This window comes from Malus domestica, chromosome 04 (genome assembly GCF_042453785.1).
Source record: "Malus domestica chromosome 04, GDT2T_hap1".
NCBI classification, from domain to species: domain Eukaryota; kingdom Viridiplantae; phylum Streptophyta; class Magnoliopsida; order Rosales; family Rosaceae; genus Malus; species Malus domestica.
The window spans coordinates 27,221,102-27,238,738 of NC_091664.1; the positions used below are offsets into that span (position 1 = coordinate 27,221,102).

Consider the following 17,637-nt stretch of genomic DNA (forward strand, 5'->3'; position numbering starts at 1 on the left):
TGTTTTCATACACCAAGAATCAAAATTCAATACATCTTGTATAATATGATCCAAACATGCCAAATTGAAATATTTGAAGTGGAAAGAAAGATTAAGGGAAAGACGTCTACAAGCAAAAGTAAAAGCAAAAGCAAGACTCTTGATTTCGGCTGCTTGGAAGAAGCAGATTATTGATCAACTGCAAGCAGAGAGGAAAAGCACTTGTTCTACCCTTGGGGCTTTTCCCACTTCAACGGCTTCACCACTTCCCATGAGAAGTCAGGGTCATCCCTACCGAAGTGTCCATAAGCAGCCGTCTTCAAATACCTGCCCCGCTTGAGATCAAGGTTAATCGCAATCATTCCCGGCCTGAAATCGAAGCTCTCCTTTACTAGTTTAAGAATCTCCTTGTCAGGAATCTTTCCAGTGCCATAACTGTCAACGAACACTGATAGTGGCTCGGGAACACCAATGGCATACGAGACCTGCACTATGCACCTGCGAGCAAGACCGTTGGCCACAATGCTCTTAGCAGCCTGTCTAACAATGTAGGCACCACTCCTGTCTACCTTGGTGGGGTCCTTGCCGGAGAAGGCACCACCACCATGGGCTCCCCAGCCACCGTAGGTGTCAACGATGATTTTGCGGCCAGTGAGGCCAGCATCACCGTGAGGTCCACCAATGACAAACCGACCTGATGGGTTAAGATGGAAAATAGTCTTGTCGTCTAGGTACTTCTCAGGAACAACAGGCTTGATAACATGCTCTTTGAGGTCAGCAGCAATCTGATCATTGGTAACAGTTTCGTCATGCTGAGTAGAAATGAGAACCGTGTGGATGCGGATTGGAACCATAGCGCCATGGTCATTGTAGTACTCAACAGTGACTTGTGTTTTTCCATCAGGTCTCAACCACGACAAGGTTCCATTCTTGCGAACTTCAGTGAGACGGGCACCAAGGTTGGTAGCAAGAACATGGCTCAGAGGCATAAGCTCAGTGGTCTCATCAGTGGCATAACCAAACATGTGACCCTGGTCACCTGCGCCAATTTCCTCCGGCCGCTTGGTCAGGTGACCGTGGACACCCTGGGCGATATCAGGGCTCTGTTGCTCAATGTTAACCAAGACCTTGCAGTTGTCAGCATCAAGACCAACACTGTCGGAAACATATCCAATTGTACGGCAGGTGTCGCGCACAATCTTTTCGTAATCCAAGTTGGCTTTGGTTGTAATCTCTCCGAAGATCATGACCATGTTCGTCTTGGTGCAAGACTCACAGGCAACTTTGCTGTCGGGATCTTGCTCGAGGCATGCATCTAGCACTGCATCAGAAATCTGATCACAGAGCTTATCAGGGTGCCCCTCGTTCACAGACTCGGAAGTAAACAGGAAGGTGTCTGCTGGCTCTGCCATTCTTACAAGCTGCAAAAACAAGAATCAAATCTATCAAACTAAATCAATTGGAGAATCTATCCGGTTAACCAAGTACCATTCTTCCTGTCCAAGTAATCATACTAACAGTAACGTATAACAAGTAAAAGAAGTCGGTGCAAAAGCTACAAAAACAGATGAAACTATTGTTGTGTTGTGGCGTGAGAATAAACAGCAGTAAAATAAAGCAGTTGAGTGTCTGGTAACTCTAGTTGTAAAAGTGCTTTTAGAGAAAAATTAGTATCAGAGTGTTTGGTAATTTTTTATGTAAATTTGTTGACGTTCATTTCTTGCTTCAATATACATTGAATCTAGTCAAACACATAGACTTCATTACAAACACAAATTGAACGTACCCAACAAAAGCAAATTATAAGAAAAACCCAGTAACCCAAATTCCAAGAAAAAGAAAACCCAACTTCCAAATCTATAAATAAGAACGATATTCTACTTTTAAACTTATCTAAACTACGGGGAGCGGGATTCGAACTCAGCAAGAAACGACTCAAACAGAGTACAAAAGCAAGGGAATTACAGCATCAAGCAAAAATACTACTCAAGAACAAGAAAAGCAAAAGCATTTGCATGAGCTTTTGAGGTTTCTAAAAGTGCTTCCTTACCAAAAGCGAAACTCTGAGTCCTGGGTCTTGAGCTTCAGCGTGTTCCCAGTATTTCGGTGCCTGAAAGCTCGAATCTTTGCCACACTGAATCCGAGAATTCCGGGCTTTATTTATAGACAGAGTGTTCTGGTAGTGGTAGCTTAAACATACAGACTACAGTCACAATATTCCTCTTGTTTTCAATTTTACTGATTTTTTTTATTCGTATTCTTTGATCTTGACGGTTAAGATTTGTTTTTGGTGATGGCGGGGGAGATTGAAGATCTTGGCCGTTGGATAGGGGTGGATTGAGGGCTGGGATTGGAGGGAGTCCGTGGAGTAAAGCGACAGACCGTCCTATTTGGTTTTGTTTCTTTATACGTGGAAGTTCGTATTCGCAGTACCTTTTTGTCTGCAGATAATTTATAGAAATCCATCACCATTTTTTTTTTCTAGATTATTATTTTGGTAAATTGATTTTCTTTTTTACAACGATAACGTCAGTGTGTTAAATTGTTCAATATTAGGAGAAGAGAAATAGGTAGAATCAAATATTACTAGAATGCATATACATTACTGTTTTCCGTCACTGCGGGTTTGGTGGAGTATATGGGCGTTTACCAACTCTGGAATGTGAATTTAAGCTCAACTACTATATTTTTTGGGTTTTAATTCATAGCACGGTTCGGCTGTAATGTTACGTAATACTAAAATGATACGAGTTATATATAATATATAACCGTTGAAAAGATTTATTATATTTTTATGTGCCAAATCTAACCGTTAATTTTTTGAACCGCTCAATAATACATACTATGAAAGATAATTACACTAAGACACATGTTGATGACTACAAATTGTATAAAGTTGTTCACGCTCCTTTGCATGTTGCATGATTGATAATATGTTATTGTTTATAATGCATGATTGATAATAAGTTATTGTTTATAACTTTATTATATTTGTCCATTAACAAGAGGCATTTTTTACTATTTGAAAGAAGAATCGCAATTCGCTCTTTTTTAAGTTTAGTGAATTAGTGAGACATCTTACTAAGCACTTATTGGACCACGTTTGACGAGTATGACGTTGAGGATTTGTGGACATTTGGAGGCATTGTTGGTGTGGTGTGACGTAGCTAAGTGGCGTAAGAATCAACAAAACACATCTAATCACAAGCATAAAGGGCACAAATAATATATCCGAATCTATGTTATTTGAGCTTTATTTTCATTATTCGTCGAAGTATTGGAGTCCACGTTGTATACACGCCATGCAATGCAAAAGTGATCTCCACCTAACCCATGATCCCGGTGTTGGAGGACTGAAAAGGATCCTCTTTTGGGGTTACGAGAAATTCCGTGAACGTGATCGTTTATTGTATATTGGACGGTCAGTTTTTGTTAAATATTATTTATATTTAATTTTAAATTTTAAATCTAAAATGATTTCTAACCGCACGATATACGATGAATTATTATGATCACGGGATCCCCTAGATTCTCAGGAAAAAGATCTAGCGAGAATCCTTTTCCGGATAATGGTTGGTCTAATTCAAATGATTAACAAATAATTAACCTAATTCTTCTTAAATCTAAGCAAAACTATTAACATGCATGACGTCACAAAGCCACCGTTCATTTAGTGATATAAAGCTTTATTGTTGTTGTTCGTTAAAGAATTTACTTTAGCTAAGAAAATGGGTTTCTGGATTTTTAAATTAGGAAAAACAAAAGCCTTGAAGAAAACGACACGAGATATTGTCGAATGAGGTCCCATGCACAATGCATCGACAAGGAGTGAAAAAGAATTGAAAAAATGATTTTGCGGTGAAGGTGGATCGAACACCTGACCTTCAGATCTTCAGTCTGACGCTCTCCCAACTGAGCTATCCCCGCATGCTTGTCAATTGTTGACATGATAGGATTAAAAGCATACCACAAAGTAGCACACAAATGTCTTATGATTTTCCTTATTAACACTAAGATTTGTTAATTATAGCATATGAAAATAAGAGTCTTTCCCATAGAATATTGTTTTATTTAACTACTTAAAATGTCACAAAAAACTAGGTTGTTGTCCATACTAACGAGCCATCGAAAAATAATTATTAGACCGACTTACACTTATCTAAAGTCTACGAAATTTTATATGAAGACACTAGACACACAAAGCTATACTCATACAAATTTTTGGGAGTTTTGGAGTTGATTTGCTATTTAAATTAAATATAAAAAAACAGGACAAAAGCAAATTTTAAATAATAAAAAAATAGATTGTAGTTCACAAGTTAAGAAAAACGAGTTAGGAGAATTGCTATCCACCATCAAATAATCATGCAAACATGTTATGCTTCATTCAAATTCATTTTATTTCCGGATGAAGATGCTCAAGTTGGTTCAATGTTAGAACTCAACCTATTACTCTTTCTTATGTAGTATGTTAAGAAAATGGCATTTTAAATTTAACTTAGTCCCTAGCATGCAATCTAGAATGGTGTGTTCATATATTTAACAAGTAGAAATCATTAAGAACGAAAAGAGTTTGAGTCATCACAAGGCATCGTAAGTACTGGCGTTGTCTTACTTATCCTAGAAATTGGTTCACATGTTAATCGCAATTAACAAGTACTACTCTAGAACATATGTAGGTCCTCATTCGACAAGGGCAGACACACACATATTCATAGCATTAGAATCCTAGATATGCTTACTAAGTATGCATCTGTAGAAAACACATAAATAATTCATCAATGAGACAAGTAGTGAACCAATTTTCATCCATTCATAAAAGTAATTCAAACGAAATGTCATAACAAACTTGCAATTATATTCGGGGCTTCAAAACAGCCCCTAACTTCTAAAAATTTAGTTGCACATAATCCTTAAATAAAAACAAAACATAGACATGAGTTTGAGAAGATAGAACTGAAAGAAATCGACTAAGGCCTCCTCCTTCCTTCCTTCCCCACCGCTGCTTTTAAACCAATTCTTGCTGCATCATTTTCTTCTCCTTAACTCACCCACTAATAGCCATTTAGTGATGACAATAAGTGGGAGGAAATGGTAAAACAATTGTAACTCTTTGGGTAGCCTTTATGCCAATTACTCCCTCTTAATCCTCATCTTTAATTTCATTCCCTTTTATATTTGAATAAGTGTCAGCTAACTTGTTCTTGGCTGCATTAGTTTTCGCTGCTAGATTTATTGGGTTTATTGCTTTCATTGCAGTTACAAACTGCTCAGTCTCTTGTGAACTTTTAAGTGTTAAAACGGCCATAACTTCTTCTAGGAAAATGATATTAACAATCCGCAAAATGCTCCAAAAAATAGACATCCGTAGTTTTCCAAGCATATAAGGCCCATTCTCTAATTCATTCTGAGTTGTTCGCAACTTGCTTCCAAAGTCAGCTGATCTGCACATGCAATTCTGACGAATTTGTTACTTAAAATCCCACTTGTGCTGTTTTTCTTTTCTTTGCTTGACAAATCCTACAAAACACAAAAACAAAATAAATATCTCAAAAATATAAGGAACTAACTAAGAAAAAACAAGTGAATTTGATGTAAAATATATATAAATACGAGCTTATCATGACACACGCCTTATTTATTAACATCTGAATTTTCGGCCACCAACCAAGTGCACTTTGCTTCTTTGGATTAGACGGTATTTGAAAGTTTGTAATTTACGCAAGAAAAATTTGAACTTGAGTGCACGAAGTCAGACACACAAACCCAGCCTAGACCATATGCGTGAGACCGAAGGTAACTACAAAGTCACATGGTTGAAGGCACGTAACCATCGATACTCAGATAATTTAGGAGCGTTGAAAATTAAATTATCATTATAGTGAGAAAGGAAGACCTTTGCATTTCATCAAACCAAAAAACGTCTGTTTCGAGGCTACTTCTAAATGACAACCGCCCGTCACGACTCCCTTAACGGCTTCAAGTTTTTTGTTCTAACTACAGAAAACATACAGACTGCATATGACACAGAAACACATTCATACAAAAGAGAGTTCATCTGGTGGCAACCCTTGCAACCACAAACGGATGCGTCCTCGCTTGGATTAGACAACTCATCACTTTCTGCTATCCCTCGTGGTCATCTTCACGAGCTTACGACCACCTCCATTTTGCCAAACTCCACGTACTGGCAATCCTTCTGGTGGATCCTTGTTTCCGTCCTTTTTTTCTTGAATCGGCTCAGGACAATCACCATGTTCAGAGAGTTTTGTAGCATCGTTGCCAAGGCGGTTTCTGAGAAACTTTGGAGTCTTTTTCCCTTGCTTAGTACCAGCTCCTGCGGTCCCCAAATTGTTATTTGAGCTGGTATCAGATGACCGAGAACCTTTTTGACCCGTCGGCCTTTGATTCTCTGGAAGTTCATCATCAACTGAAATCTTCGACTTTCCTTTGGCTGACTGAACGATGTCCTTCAATGAGACTGCTGCATCTTCCGCTGGAGGTTTATGGTTCGACTGCAAATTCCTCACAGGGATGACAGGAAAATCTAGCAGAGCATATTTCGAACTCTTAATTCCATTATCTTCACACTTTTCCTTGCCCTTCTTGGAGCTTCTGCTCCTTGACTTGCTACTGCCATTGCACAAACTGTTTTCATGAGTACCGCTGCTCCTCATATTAAAATTGTAAGTCTCGACAAGCTCTCTTTGTTTCTCAGCATCAGGACAGAGTCTAGCTAGCTCGAGAAGCAAATGTGACAGGCCGAACTGGTAGACATAAGCAAGGTATTCCTCTGTATTGATTATGTCCTTGCCGTAGTCAGAAGATATTTCTTTAAATGCGGAGAATTTGTTGTCATCACGTTCCAAAGCATCACGGATTTTTTCCACAACAGACTTGTTGACAACATGAACATCTCCAACCTTTGGCACTCTCTGAATACTTGCAGTAGCAGGTTCTTTATTTGTTTGATTAGCAGAAACAGAAGGAAAATCGGAGTCCAAAGAACCAGTATTGATAATTTTTGGACCTGAAGCAGATTGGGTGACCTTACTGGTTCCAGTCGAATTCTGTGGACTAGTAAAATTAGATGAAACAAACCCAGTGGCTGCAGCTTGGTTAACGGGACCGCTCGGGGAAAATACAGGAGAACTAGATGATGATATGTGCCCAGAGCCTGAAGAGGGCTTTTTCTGGTGAGAACTACTGGCAGATGATTTAGGTTGACGATTTGTTGCAGGCCAAACTGGAGAAGTATTAAGGACAGTTACTTTGTTAAGGCGACGAATACGAGAAGCCATTGAACTACCACCCAATCCTGCTGAACCGTTTCTTAATTTCTGTTGCCTGTATCTTTGAGCCACTGGAAGTGGAGGGAAGGATGATGCTTCTTGTAGTTCAATCCGGGGATTTTCTCTTGAAGAAGACTCAAATTCAGCAGTAGCTAACGCCTCAAAACGGCCAGCAACAGTTTCAAGTTCGCTTGTTTCTCGGTGAATAGAAGCTTGTTGTGTACTAGAGGATGCATTACGGCACCTTTCTGCAGTGGCTGTATCATGGCTAGCTTGAAGTGCCACGGAAAGTTGATTGTCTGCAGAATTAAAATGAAAACCACGTCCTCTAACATAAGGTCCATGAAGATCTGCCTCATTACTTCTCCTACACTGGAAGCTCACTGGTATCTGCTTGAGTGGACAAAACAAAGAAAGCAAGATGGAATGATAAACCCATCCGCTATAAATGTCGCATAAGTTTTACGATTATATCACATACAAACCTTAAGAGCAATATTACGCTTAGAACGAGACATGTTCCCTCCGTGTTCCTTGGCATTATGCCTCTGCAGATATAAAATCAGGTGAGCAAAACCTCAACATAACATGGCAAGCAGAAGAGGTGGAAAAAGATCATGTAATATGCACTAAGATATCACCTTTAGTTCAGATTCAGTTGCAAAAACAACAAACTTCTTTGTTAAGCAGTCGTCATCTTTGCATAAGAAATGAGCTTGAGAAAAATGACTCTGCAATATAGATTATCATGTCAACTAAGAAGCGAGTCTCAATGATGAACTTTCAAAGCATTGACAATAATCAGTTGGAAATGCAAAACAACTGACCTCCAAGTCATCATAGATATTGTAGTATTCATATTGTCCTGGATGTTGCCTGCATTGAAGATGCAGCGGATATAAGTTTGCTAAAAAACTTTTAAAGTAAATAATTACCTTCAAATACTCGAAACAGGTTACCTTTGGCATATATGGCAAGTATAGTGCTCAGTGGACATATGCATGTACAGCTCATTATCTCCATAAAACGGATTGCTGCAAAACTCACACATAGGATGTCCATTAAATCCACATCTTTCAGTCTCATTGCCGTCTACCTCTAAATCACCTGTCTCTGTATGCCGACCCAATTGAGCTTTAGTATATAACTTTTGCTCACAGATAAAGATCTGTATTACAACTTACAGTCAGATGCATCAGGGTGAAAATAATAAGCATCAGCATCAAGGTTAATGCTTCATGCTTCCAAATCAGAGAAGAATTTAGCCATTAAATCAGAGTACGAGTGTATAAACTCCTAATAGATATATAACCAAAAAATGGGAAGTATAAAACGCTGATATGAGATATATTAATTATTCATCATCAGATATAGTGTCAACTAAGTCATCTAAATGTAAAGCTCACCTTCCTACCGCCCAAACACAGACTGCACATGAACAATCCATGACAATGGAACAAATGATTTTTCAGCTGCTCGACATTTTTAAACTCCCGCTGTCTCTTTGACCCTTCACTCTTTTGTTCATTTATCTTATCACAAACGCCACAAGATAGCTTGCACATGGCCTTTATCATCTTGTAGTGATCAAGATCATCAAAAAATGCTTGTGTTCCTTCATGATACCAGTACTTTCCAACTTGACCCTCCACTGGATCGGCTGGGAAAACTGAAAAGTCATTAATCATCGTTGTATAGTCGCCTAAAGCCTGGAAAAGGGAAAAGAAGTGTAGGAGCAAGATAGATTTTCAAAAAACAGGAGAAGTAGAACAGTAGAAGTACTTGAACTGGATCTCATAAGATAAAAAGTTTCAACTCTAGAAAATACATGTGACTTGGACCTTGTAATTTAACCAAAGCAAACATAACACTTTGCAATTTAAACTAGGTAAGCAACAGAAATGCCTAACCTTCGTGACAAAGATGATCTTAGATTCACTCTTGCAGATGCAGCAACGGGAATCTTCACATATGAAACGGAGCCGAATAGTGCAGGTGGAGCAGACCTCGCGATGGCCACAGGGCCCATAAGCTACCCATTGAAGTGGCTCCGCACAAACAGCGCAGCTATCATCCATGGTATCTCTTCTCTTTTCTGCAAAATGGAATTTATCGGGAAGAAAGTAAGTCACCAAGATGATTGAACCAATGCAGACTTTTCCGCAACGAAAAAACATCACGCGCTTCCACAAAACAAGAAGTATAAACCAACCCAACCCCAAGTACTTGAACAAAAATCCACTCAGCAATAAACATCTACACTATGGTCTATGCTCAGACGAAGCTTGTTGAATCACTTTGTGTGTCTGCATACTGTTATCCATACATTCACACGTAAATGTGATTAACACAAAACCAACATTTTTGAAACACACATTCGTTGAAACGTCCTTCACAATGTACGTATCTTCCATGTTCAGGATTGCTTTTTGCACACAGATATTCACGAAACAACCAATGCATTCGCATACAAAAGTAAGCAAAAAAAAACCCATTAATCCCTCATTCATAACAACCAAAACCCCAGGATAATCAAATGAATTAGTCTTTAACACACACATAAAGAAATATGAAAAAAAAATTAACGAAAAAAACAATCCGTCATTCATTTCAAGCAAAACCCAGAAAAATTACAACACATTTACTCCTTTATATACCCAGATCATACATAGAGTGGTATCTATGACAAACATTACCACAAAAGTTCTAAGCAATTTAGAGAGAGAGAACCTGATGATCCCTTTGTGGTTTCTTTGGGTTCGACCGAAGGGTTTTGGAGGAAGAAATTAGAGTTACTTGATCACTTTACCAAACAAATACAGAAGAATTTCTCAATCAGTACTTTCTTGGCTATTTTCCTTCGATTTTCTCAGCAAACAAACGGATCCATATGATTAACCGGAGGTTCGATGGAACAAATGCCGAAGAGTCGGAGACCACCAGAAGCGACGTCGTATCTGGTGCAGAATAAAGTAACGTATTTCAATTATTCTATGCCCAAGGGTGACCTGTCCAGCAGGAGAGATTTTTTGAGTGTGACCAGCAAACGAGGTGGTACATCACATGTTATTATATAAATGGTAGGATATGTGTGTTAAAAAATTAATAATTTAAAAAAATAATATTTTTCACCACTTATATAAAAACACATGATGTATCACTCATGTTCCGATTATAATAAAAAATTTATCGTCCATGTGAGCCTCTTGGTCAGTCAATGGCCCAAAATATTGGCCTCTGACTCAACCCTTAAACTCCTTATAAAAGCTCAACTCAATCTCATTTGATGAACAACCCAACATAAAAGCCCTTCTCATGTTTGGGGGAAAATGTGAAAGAGTGTTGTTTCTTCGTAAACACTTCAAAATGTTTTTTTAAGAAGCACTTGAACTTTTCATAAAAATTTTGACTTTTTACGGTAATAGCACTTACGTCTTTTCTACAAGAACAATTCCAAATGAATCCTTTATGTGCTTCAACTTCGTCATTGGATACACCATTGAGAATTCATGGTTTCTTAATGCAGTAGTCTGACTCTAAACTACTCTAATTTTGAAAGAGAAATAGGAATTCGAACTTGAATTTAGGCTGTAAACACTCTGCTTTGATCAACCGATTGACCTAACCTACATATGCGGTTTTTATATTTTCTTAAATCCAAATTGTTAGAGACAAAGGTTCAAACTTTGTATCAGCGCGTTATGTAGATAGGAAGCCAACCTACCTATTTGTTAAGGGGCTTCAGATTCCATCCACCTTGTTTTGATAGCACAATGCCACAATCCTACAGTAGTACTTGCTTCTTCTTTTTTTGGCAACAAAATTATAAGCGTGTTGGATGATTGAGGGCTTATTTTAAAAGCATTTCTAAACGAACCCGAAGACTTAGCTGTGACTTGAGCATACGTATCGCTTTGAACTCTTGCTTTCAAATCTTGAACAAGTCCCGTCAAATGATACTGTACACACTGAATTTGTTACAAGCAAGCCTTATTGCTTCATTTATAGATCACCGATCCAACTGCCAATTGTTTTGAAATTAACTTAGTAACTTTTTTTTCTAAGCTAAAAAAAAAACTTAGTAACTTTTTTAGTTAGTTTGAATATTTTCGTTCTACCTTATTTTTTCTTTTTCGTCGTGCAATATTACAAAATAATGATCCAAACTGTCATTTTTTGTGTCACTTTAAGGATCTAATCTTCCAAAAATCAACCAAATTATAAATCGTTAACGATTATCCAATAAATAGATAACTATTTAGTGAAAGATGAGAATTTGGAAAGATGAGAATTTGGACAAGTGAATTGAACGGTTATTCGATTTATAATTTGGTTGATTATTTCAGAGTTGATCTTTAAACTGTGAACTAGAAAGTAGATAGTTCTGATTATAGGATTAGAAGGAGAATCGAGAAGATAGACGAAAAATGTCCAATCGAAAAGGTTGGTAGCATCACTATGGGTTTTCCTATTTCAATTCAACAACACGTTGGTAGAACTATAATTTCGATTTTATCTCTTTCTATAAACATGAATTTACTTAGGAATTGGCTAATTTTCTAGACTTGTAATTGTGTCCATATTTCTTAGATTCAGGCTTAGTTTTAGGCAGATTAATTTAGGGCACAATACTGATTCAAATTGAGCAGATGAAGGATCGACAATGTCTACAAGGTAATTTGCATCCACGTATCATATATTGAAAAATATATTTTTGTGATTGAGTTTTATTAGGAATGAAATTCTTAAAAATCAATTAGAAAATTGTTTTCCTCTTTTCACGTTAAAATCAATTCTCTTCTTTCTTACCCTTGGTGGAACGTGATTTTTTGGTGATAAAAACAAAGTTTGAAAACCTTTGTTACTTACTTTTGCAAAAAAAAAAAAAAAAAAAAGATTTGAGAGATTTACATTGATTTCAAAATACAATTCTTTATTGGTCACTTTAATACTATTCAATTTGTTTTTAAATTCCTAATTTCAGTTTTGATTTGTAAAACTGAAAAATGATGCATTATAACGTTGAGGTATAATGAATGGTTGGTTTTGAATCACAATTGATGGACTTTGAATTACAATTGTGGTGTTGCCTAATCAATCATCTCTTTAATCCTCCAACGTCCTTTGGTATTTTGTCATATATATATATATATATATATATATAGACCCTTTATGCAAAGGGATCCCCATTTTTCTAAAAAAATGGGGACATCCTTTTGCTCGTTGGATTAGTTTTAATGAAATTGTGTGGTTGAGATTAAATCATAGGCCACACAATTTCATTAAAGCCAAATCTAACGGTCAAGAGGGTATCTCAATTTTTCAAAAAAAATGGGATCCCTCTTGTTAAAGGATTCCTATATATTCTATTTTTTCCCCTTGAATAAATTTTGTCTATTGAACTTCAAATTATTTCTCTCAAATGCTATTATAATTTCCACCTCTTATATGCCAAAGGAAAGAATCAAGTTGTTCACTCGATCCATGTATTGCGAGTACGCTTCAAAGGATCATAGGTTGTTGTATCTTGGATAGTAAGGCGTCATAACCTGTTACACCGAGACATTATCTTAGAAGGGCGAAATCTACTCTTAAGGACATTGATTACACGTCTCAACCTACAAAGTTGTGGATCGAGTGTCCTCTACCTACAAAAGATAAGTATTTTATCTTATTTGGTTTATTTTATTTATAAATTGTGGAGATAAAATTGTGATATACTAATATTAATATTATGTGATTTGTTGTAGGAGAAGTAGCATCTAGATCGCCAATATTTCCAACATAATTAGAATTATAAAGTAACGTGAAGCCTTTTATTTCTAGTTTGCATATTCATATATCCATATTGAAAACTATGTGCTAGCATGCTTGTTCGTGAGGATCATCGATTCGAAAGAGTTTAAGCAAGGACTGTGAAAGACATGATAAAAGTATTTGGTAGATTATTGTTTAGGGTTTATCTTTTTGAGTCATGTAATAGTCTATCCTTAGCAGATTTCTAGAAGTTTTTACCGGTTAGGTTTTTTTTCTCGTACCATTGGATTTTATTAGTTTGATTTAGGATTGAAATCTTTGTTCAATCTTATTCCATTTATCAAGTTTTTTTACCCGAGGCACGATCCCACTTTCCATTAGCAGAACCATACTAAAAATGGCCTATTAGTGTTTCAAGTCCTTCATCAAGTCGAAATTAGTGTTTTTTTTTTCTACATCCCCAGTGTTTTGATTGCATCATTGAATACTCTGAGCCGTTAAATTCTTGACCAGCGTAATAAAACAAAAGATAATTCTTTGTCTCATTTAATTAGGCATACAAACACCCCAAGTTTTTAATTTTTTTTTATCAAAGGTAACGTTCATTGCCAAAAAAACATACACAGATTAAGGTTCAATTACAATGAACACTGCAAAAAAAGTTTTTTTTCTTTTCTTTTTCTGGTGAAATAACTTTGTCAGGGCAAACACGATTTTGTCGCCTCTTAATTTTTCTCAACAACATTCTGTCAGGCAAAGTTCGTCGCTCAAAAACTGTTGCTCAATGTTTGGCCGACGAACATGAAAATTTCATCGGGCCAATAGTATTTTCTTGATGAAAGCATGTTGTCAGGCACGATGAACGACACTTGTCCAACTCCATATTTTTGTTGAGTTTCTAAAACTAAAAAAATTTCAAAAAATTTGATAAAAATCTCCTAGTTTTAAAACTCATTATTTTGGTTTAGTTTCAAAAATAGGTGTAAATTTGTTGCAGTTTCAAAAATAGTGTGGGTTATTTTGGTTCAATTTTAGAAACAGTGTTGGTTATTTGGTTTAGTTTCAAAATAATGTGGGTTACTTTGCTGTAATTCCAAAAATAATGTTTATATTGTTTCCCTCCAGACATTGTAGATTATTTTGGTCTAATTTTCATAAATAATGTGGGCTTTTTTGTTGTAGTTCCAAAAATAATGTGGGCTATTTGGGTTCAGTTTCAAAAATAGTGTGGGTTATTTTGTTGTAGTTCCAGAAATAGTGTAGATTATTTTGGTTCAGTTTCAGAAATAGCGTGGATTATTTTACTATAGTTCTAGAAATAGTGTAATTATTTTGTTATGGTTTCAGAAATAGTGTGGGTTATTTTTAAACCAAATTGCAAACTAAATGACGTGTTTTCAATAAGAAATAAGCACGTTAATTGATAATTAATTAATAATTCAATTATCTATAATCACATCATTTGGTTTGCAAATTTAGTTTAAAAAATTGGGTAAATTACACTTTACCACCTTAGGTTTGAGCTCTATTGCAATCTCATACAACATCTTTAAAACATTTCATTGTCATACCTTAAGTACTATTTTATTTCAATATAATACATCTGTTATATTTTTCATCCATTGATCCGTTAAGAGCTGACATGACTGCCAAATTTGTGGCACGTGGCAAAAAAATAATTATTAAAAAAAAAACCGAAAACCCAGAAACCTATTCCCCCCCCCCCAAAAAAAGACCACTCTCCTCACCCCACCCCCACCTTCCCCGAACCCTTTCTCCTCTTCACCCTCACCCCCTTTCTCCCTTCTCTCATCTGCAATCCCACCCACCATGGCATTAGATTTTTCCAAAAAAATTAAATATAATAAAACTAAATATCATAATAAGGATGTGACTTTCGTCCTAATAGTGCATTTTAATTGCTTAAAGATCAGGATTGATATCTCGATGAGATTTAAATTAATCGTGTAATAAGTCTAGGTGCTAAATCCTAGTTGGAGCTGAAGAAGGTGAACTTAGGTGGTGATAAAGTGGGAGAATGATTCGTGGAGAAATCAAAGATCATTCTGAATATATCGAGATGATATTTCAACGAGTTGGCAATACTAGCAGACTCTACAACTTGAGCATTAAGTAATTTATTCCCATAATACAAGAGTGTTGGAGTCTTTGGTTTTTGGTAAAGTAAGGTGTTCTAAGATTGGTTACTCCCAAGTTACATTCAAAGCTCGGCACACTGACGGTTGAGCCACTTATACGATTTGGCAGACCTATATTTTGAACAATACAGATGAGGTTGCTGAACCCGGTTTGCATAATCCATAACTTCACAATGATTTGCACAACCTTGTCTTCATATTACTTCACAATGATTTGCACAACCTTGTCTTCATATTTTAGAACTCAAGGCCAAGAGTGTTCATTCGTCACTGGAGTCGCTCAATACAGAACTTAACAGCGCATTTCATCATATTATCACATTCAAATTATCCGCTCAACCGAGCTCAGCAGTGAATTGGCACGTCTGCATCAGCATTCAAGTCACTGAAGAAACGGAATTAGCTTCTAGTTACTTGGAAAGTCAACAGAATCTCAATTGATCTAACAGCAATTGATCATAAAGTTTAACATCAATTGTACAATCAAGTAAACATTTTTAGATGTAAAATCCAAAAGTTGAGAACGTAATTTTTTTGTTATCTCTCATAATTAAACGTAAAAAGCTCAGTCCGAACTTTCTCCTTTTCGGCTCTTACCTTTGGTTCATTATATAAGATACGGTTTTGGTTCTAGTCGGAGGTGTACCTTGTATTTTCTTTTCTTCTTCTCAATCTTTGTGACAAGAACATTCGACCAAAAATAAAGGTCCTGCGTTAAGAACAAAAAAAATAAAAATAAAAAAATAAAAAAAGAAACAAAGAAAAGGATGGCGGAGAATGTCATGAAGGTGAGCGTGAGGGATTCAACGATGGTGAAGCCGGTGGAGGAGATGCCACAGGCCCACAGAGAGCATCGTGGTTGTCCAACTTGGACCTGGTGCGTCGTGTCAATCACACGCCAAGCGTCTACTTCTACAAGCCTGATCAAACTGTAGGTCAAACTTCTTTGACCCGGCGGTGCTAAAGCACGCGCTATCCAAGGCCCTCGTGCTCTTCTACCCTTTGGTTGGCCGTCTCAAGCAAAACGGGGGCCGTTTGGAGATCGATTGCAATGCGGAGGGCGTGCTGTTTGTTGTGGCGGAGACCACCTCTGTTGACCTTGATTACTTAGGCGACTTTGCACCCACTGACGAGTTCAACAATCTCATTCCCTCTGTTGATAGTTCCGTTGGCCTTTCCTCTTATCCCCTCCTGGTGTTGCAGGTATCTACTCTACCCTTAAGCATGTATATTTGTTTTAGTGACACTTACACTTTGAGGTCCTCTTATCCCCTTCTAATTACTTCGAAATCCTATGGAGATCTTCTACTAATAAAAAACTGCTTATAAACAGCTGTAAAATAAAGTTATTAAGTGTTTGACAAACATTTTTTTGTAAAAGTACTTTTAATAAAAATAAAAATGGTGTCTAAGTGTTTGGTAAACTTTCATATAAATTACTTTGAATATGTTAAATGACTAAAAATGATATAGTATTTAATATGATATAATAAAGGAAAACTAACGAAAAGGCTTGAAAACTTTGAGTTTTAACTATAAGGACAAAATAAAAGGTAAAATGAATAGTACTAGGATTGACTTTTTAGGGTAAAAATATGGTCTTTCGTTAAAGTGAACAGTACCGTAAGCTTTTCGTTAAAGTTCCCTATCATTGTCAAAGACAATAATGTAGGGACAAATATTGTAATTTTGTAAAATATATGGGGATATACTTACCATTTAAAAAAATCATTAAATGAGCATTGATTATTATGCTTTGAAGAAAAAAAAAACACTTTTTTAGAAGCATGGTAGACCCTGCTTCTGGTTTTCTAAAGTAATGTTATTCATACTATATTTTTATACCACATTTCTATACCACCTTAGGTGGCATAGAACCACACGAGACGAGAGAGCCATTAATGAAGAGAAAAAGAAAACAGTCAAATGTAAGAACTCATAACAACTCGATCTCTATAGATCTTAAATATGGCTTTATTCTGTATATTCAGGTCACACACTTCAAATGCGGTGGAGTGGCAGTTGGTGTTGGTGTACCACATTGCGTAGCTGACGGAGTTTCTATTGAATTAGTGGCCAAGTGGCCAACGTTTGGCTAAATAAAATAAACAAAAGGAGGTAGACAACATCATTATGTTTGTTGAAAATAAAAAAAGGTTATGATGATGTTTGTAGAAAAAACAGGTAAAGGCTAGCAAGTAGCCTTATTATTGGTTTTGTTTGTTGGGTGTTTTATAATGGATGAATGTGAGCATCCGAATGTGAAAGAGGGAGGGTACACCATTTCTGTTTTAGTAGCCCATCTTTGAGCGAGCAAAGGCAGTCGCGGAGAGCAAAAAAAAAGAAGAAAGTGCTCCTCTATTTGGTTAGTAATCACCCACCAAGGTAGTTGTTGTTATAATAGCTTGAAGCTTTGAATAGAGAGGAAATTATTTAATATATTTCTCTCT

The 17,637-nt window shown here is 36.5% G+C and overlaps 3 protein-coding genes and 1 non-coding gene across 5 annotated transcripts; 1 reads left to right on the plus strand and 3 right to left on the minus strand.

Moving 5' to 3' along the window:
* Positions 1-19: 19 nt before the first annotated feature.
* LOC103433836 (S-adenosylmethionine synthase 5-like) lies at positions 20-2,195 on the minus strand. Its single transcript, XM_008372125.4, has 2 exons — positions 2,030-2,195; positions 20-1,400 (listed from the first exon to the last, which is right to left on the minus strand). The coding sequence occupies exon 2, from the start codon at positions 1,389-1,391 to the stop codon at positions 207-209; it is 1,185 nt and encodes a 394-aa protein (XP_008370347.1). The 5' UTR covers positions 1,392-1,400; positions 2,030-2,195; the 3' UTR covers positions 20-206.
* Positions 2,196-3,833: 1,638 nt separating this feature from the next.
* TRNAF-GAA (transfer RNA phenylalanine (anticodon GAA)) lies at positions 3,834-3,906 on the minus strand. The gene has a single exon. It is a non-coding gene; the product is annotated as a tRNA-Phe (tRNA).
* Positions 3,907-5,855: 1,949 nt separating this feature from the next.
* LOC103433835 (E3 ubiquitin-protein ligase hel2-like) lies at positions 5,856-10,262 on the minus strand. Of its 2 annotated transcripts, none has more exons than XM_008372124.4 (8): positions 10,002-10,262; positions 9,182-9,366; positions 8,678-8,980; positions 8,231-8,439; positions 8,099-8,147; positions 7,913-8,002; positions 7,757-7,819; positions 5,856-7,661 (listed from the first exon to the last, which is right to left on the minus strand). In XM_008372124.4, exons 2-8 carry the CDS (start codon positions 9,347-9,349, stop codon positions 6,096-6,098), a joined length of 2,448 nt encoding a protein of 815 aa, XP_008370346.3. In that variant the 5' UTR covers positions 9,350-9,366; positions 10,002-10,262; the 3' UTR covers positions 5,856-6,095. The 2 variants fall into 2 exon arrangements, with proteins under 2 accessions (XP_008370346.3, XP_070676876.1); XM_070820775.1 differs by having other exon boundaries at positions 8,678-8,940; positions 10,002-10,161.
* Positions 10,263-15,954: 5,692 nt separating this feature from the next.
* On the plus strand, positions 15,955-17,286 carry LOC103434059 (shikimate O-hydroxycinnamoyltransferase-like). Its single transcript, XM_008372367.2, has 3 exons — positions 15,955-16,064; positions 16,123-16,390; positions 17,179-17,286. The coding sequence occupies exons 1-3, from the start codon at positions 15,955-15,957 to the stop codon at positions 17,284-17,286; spliced, it is 486 nt and encodes a 161-aa protein (XP_008370589.2).
* The last annotated feature ends 351 nt before the right edge of the window (positions 17,287-17,637 follow it).

What these genes read in the sequence shown, in the direction of transcription:
- LOC103433836 (XM_008372125.4), bottom strand. Translation starts at nt 1,391, where the DNA reads ATGGCAGAGCCAGCAGACACCTTCCTGTTTACTTCCGAGTCTGTGAAC.
- LOC103433835 (XM_008372124.4), bottom strand. Translation starts at nt 9,349, where the DNA reads ATGGATGATAGCTGCGCTGTTTGTGCGGAGCCACTTCAATGGGTAGCT. An exon ending in TGTGTTTGGGCGGTAGGAAG is followed by an intron (nt 8,440 to 8,677) that starts GTGAGCTTTACA and finishes GTTGTAATACAG; the next exon opens with ATCTTTATCTGTGAGCAAAA. An exon ending in AGCGTAATATTGCTCTTAAG is followed by an intron (nt 7,662 to 7,756) that starts GTTTGTATGTGA and finishes CCACTCAAGCAG; the next exon opens with ATACCAGTGAGCTTCCAGTG.
- LOC103434059 (XM_008372367.2), top strand. Translation starts at nt 15,955, where the DNA reads ATGGCGGAGAATGTCATGAAGGTGAGCGTGAGGGATTCAACGATGGTG. An exon ending in GGTTGTCCAACTTGGACCTG is followed by an intron (nt 16,065 to 16,122) that starts GTGCGTCGTGTC and finishes ATCAAACTGTAG; the next exon opens with GTCAAACTTCTTTGACCCGG. An exon ending in ATCCCCTCCTGGTGTTGCAG is followed by an intron (nt 16,391 to 17,178) that starts GTATCTACTCTA and finishes CTGTATATTCAG; the next exon opens with GTCACACACTTCAAATGCGG.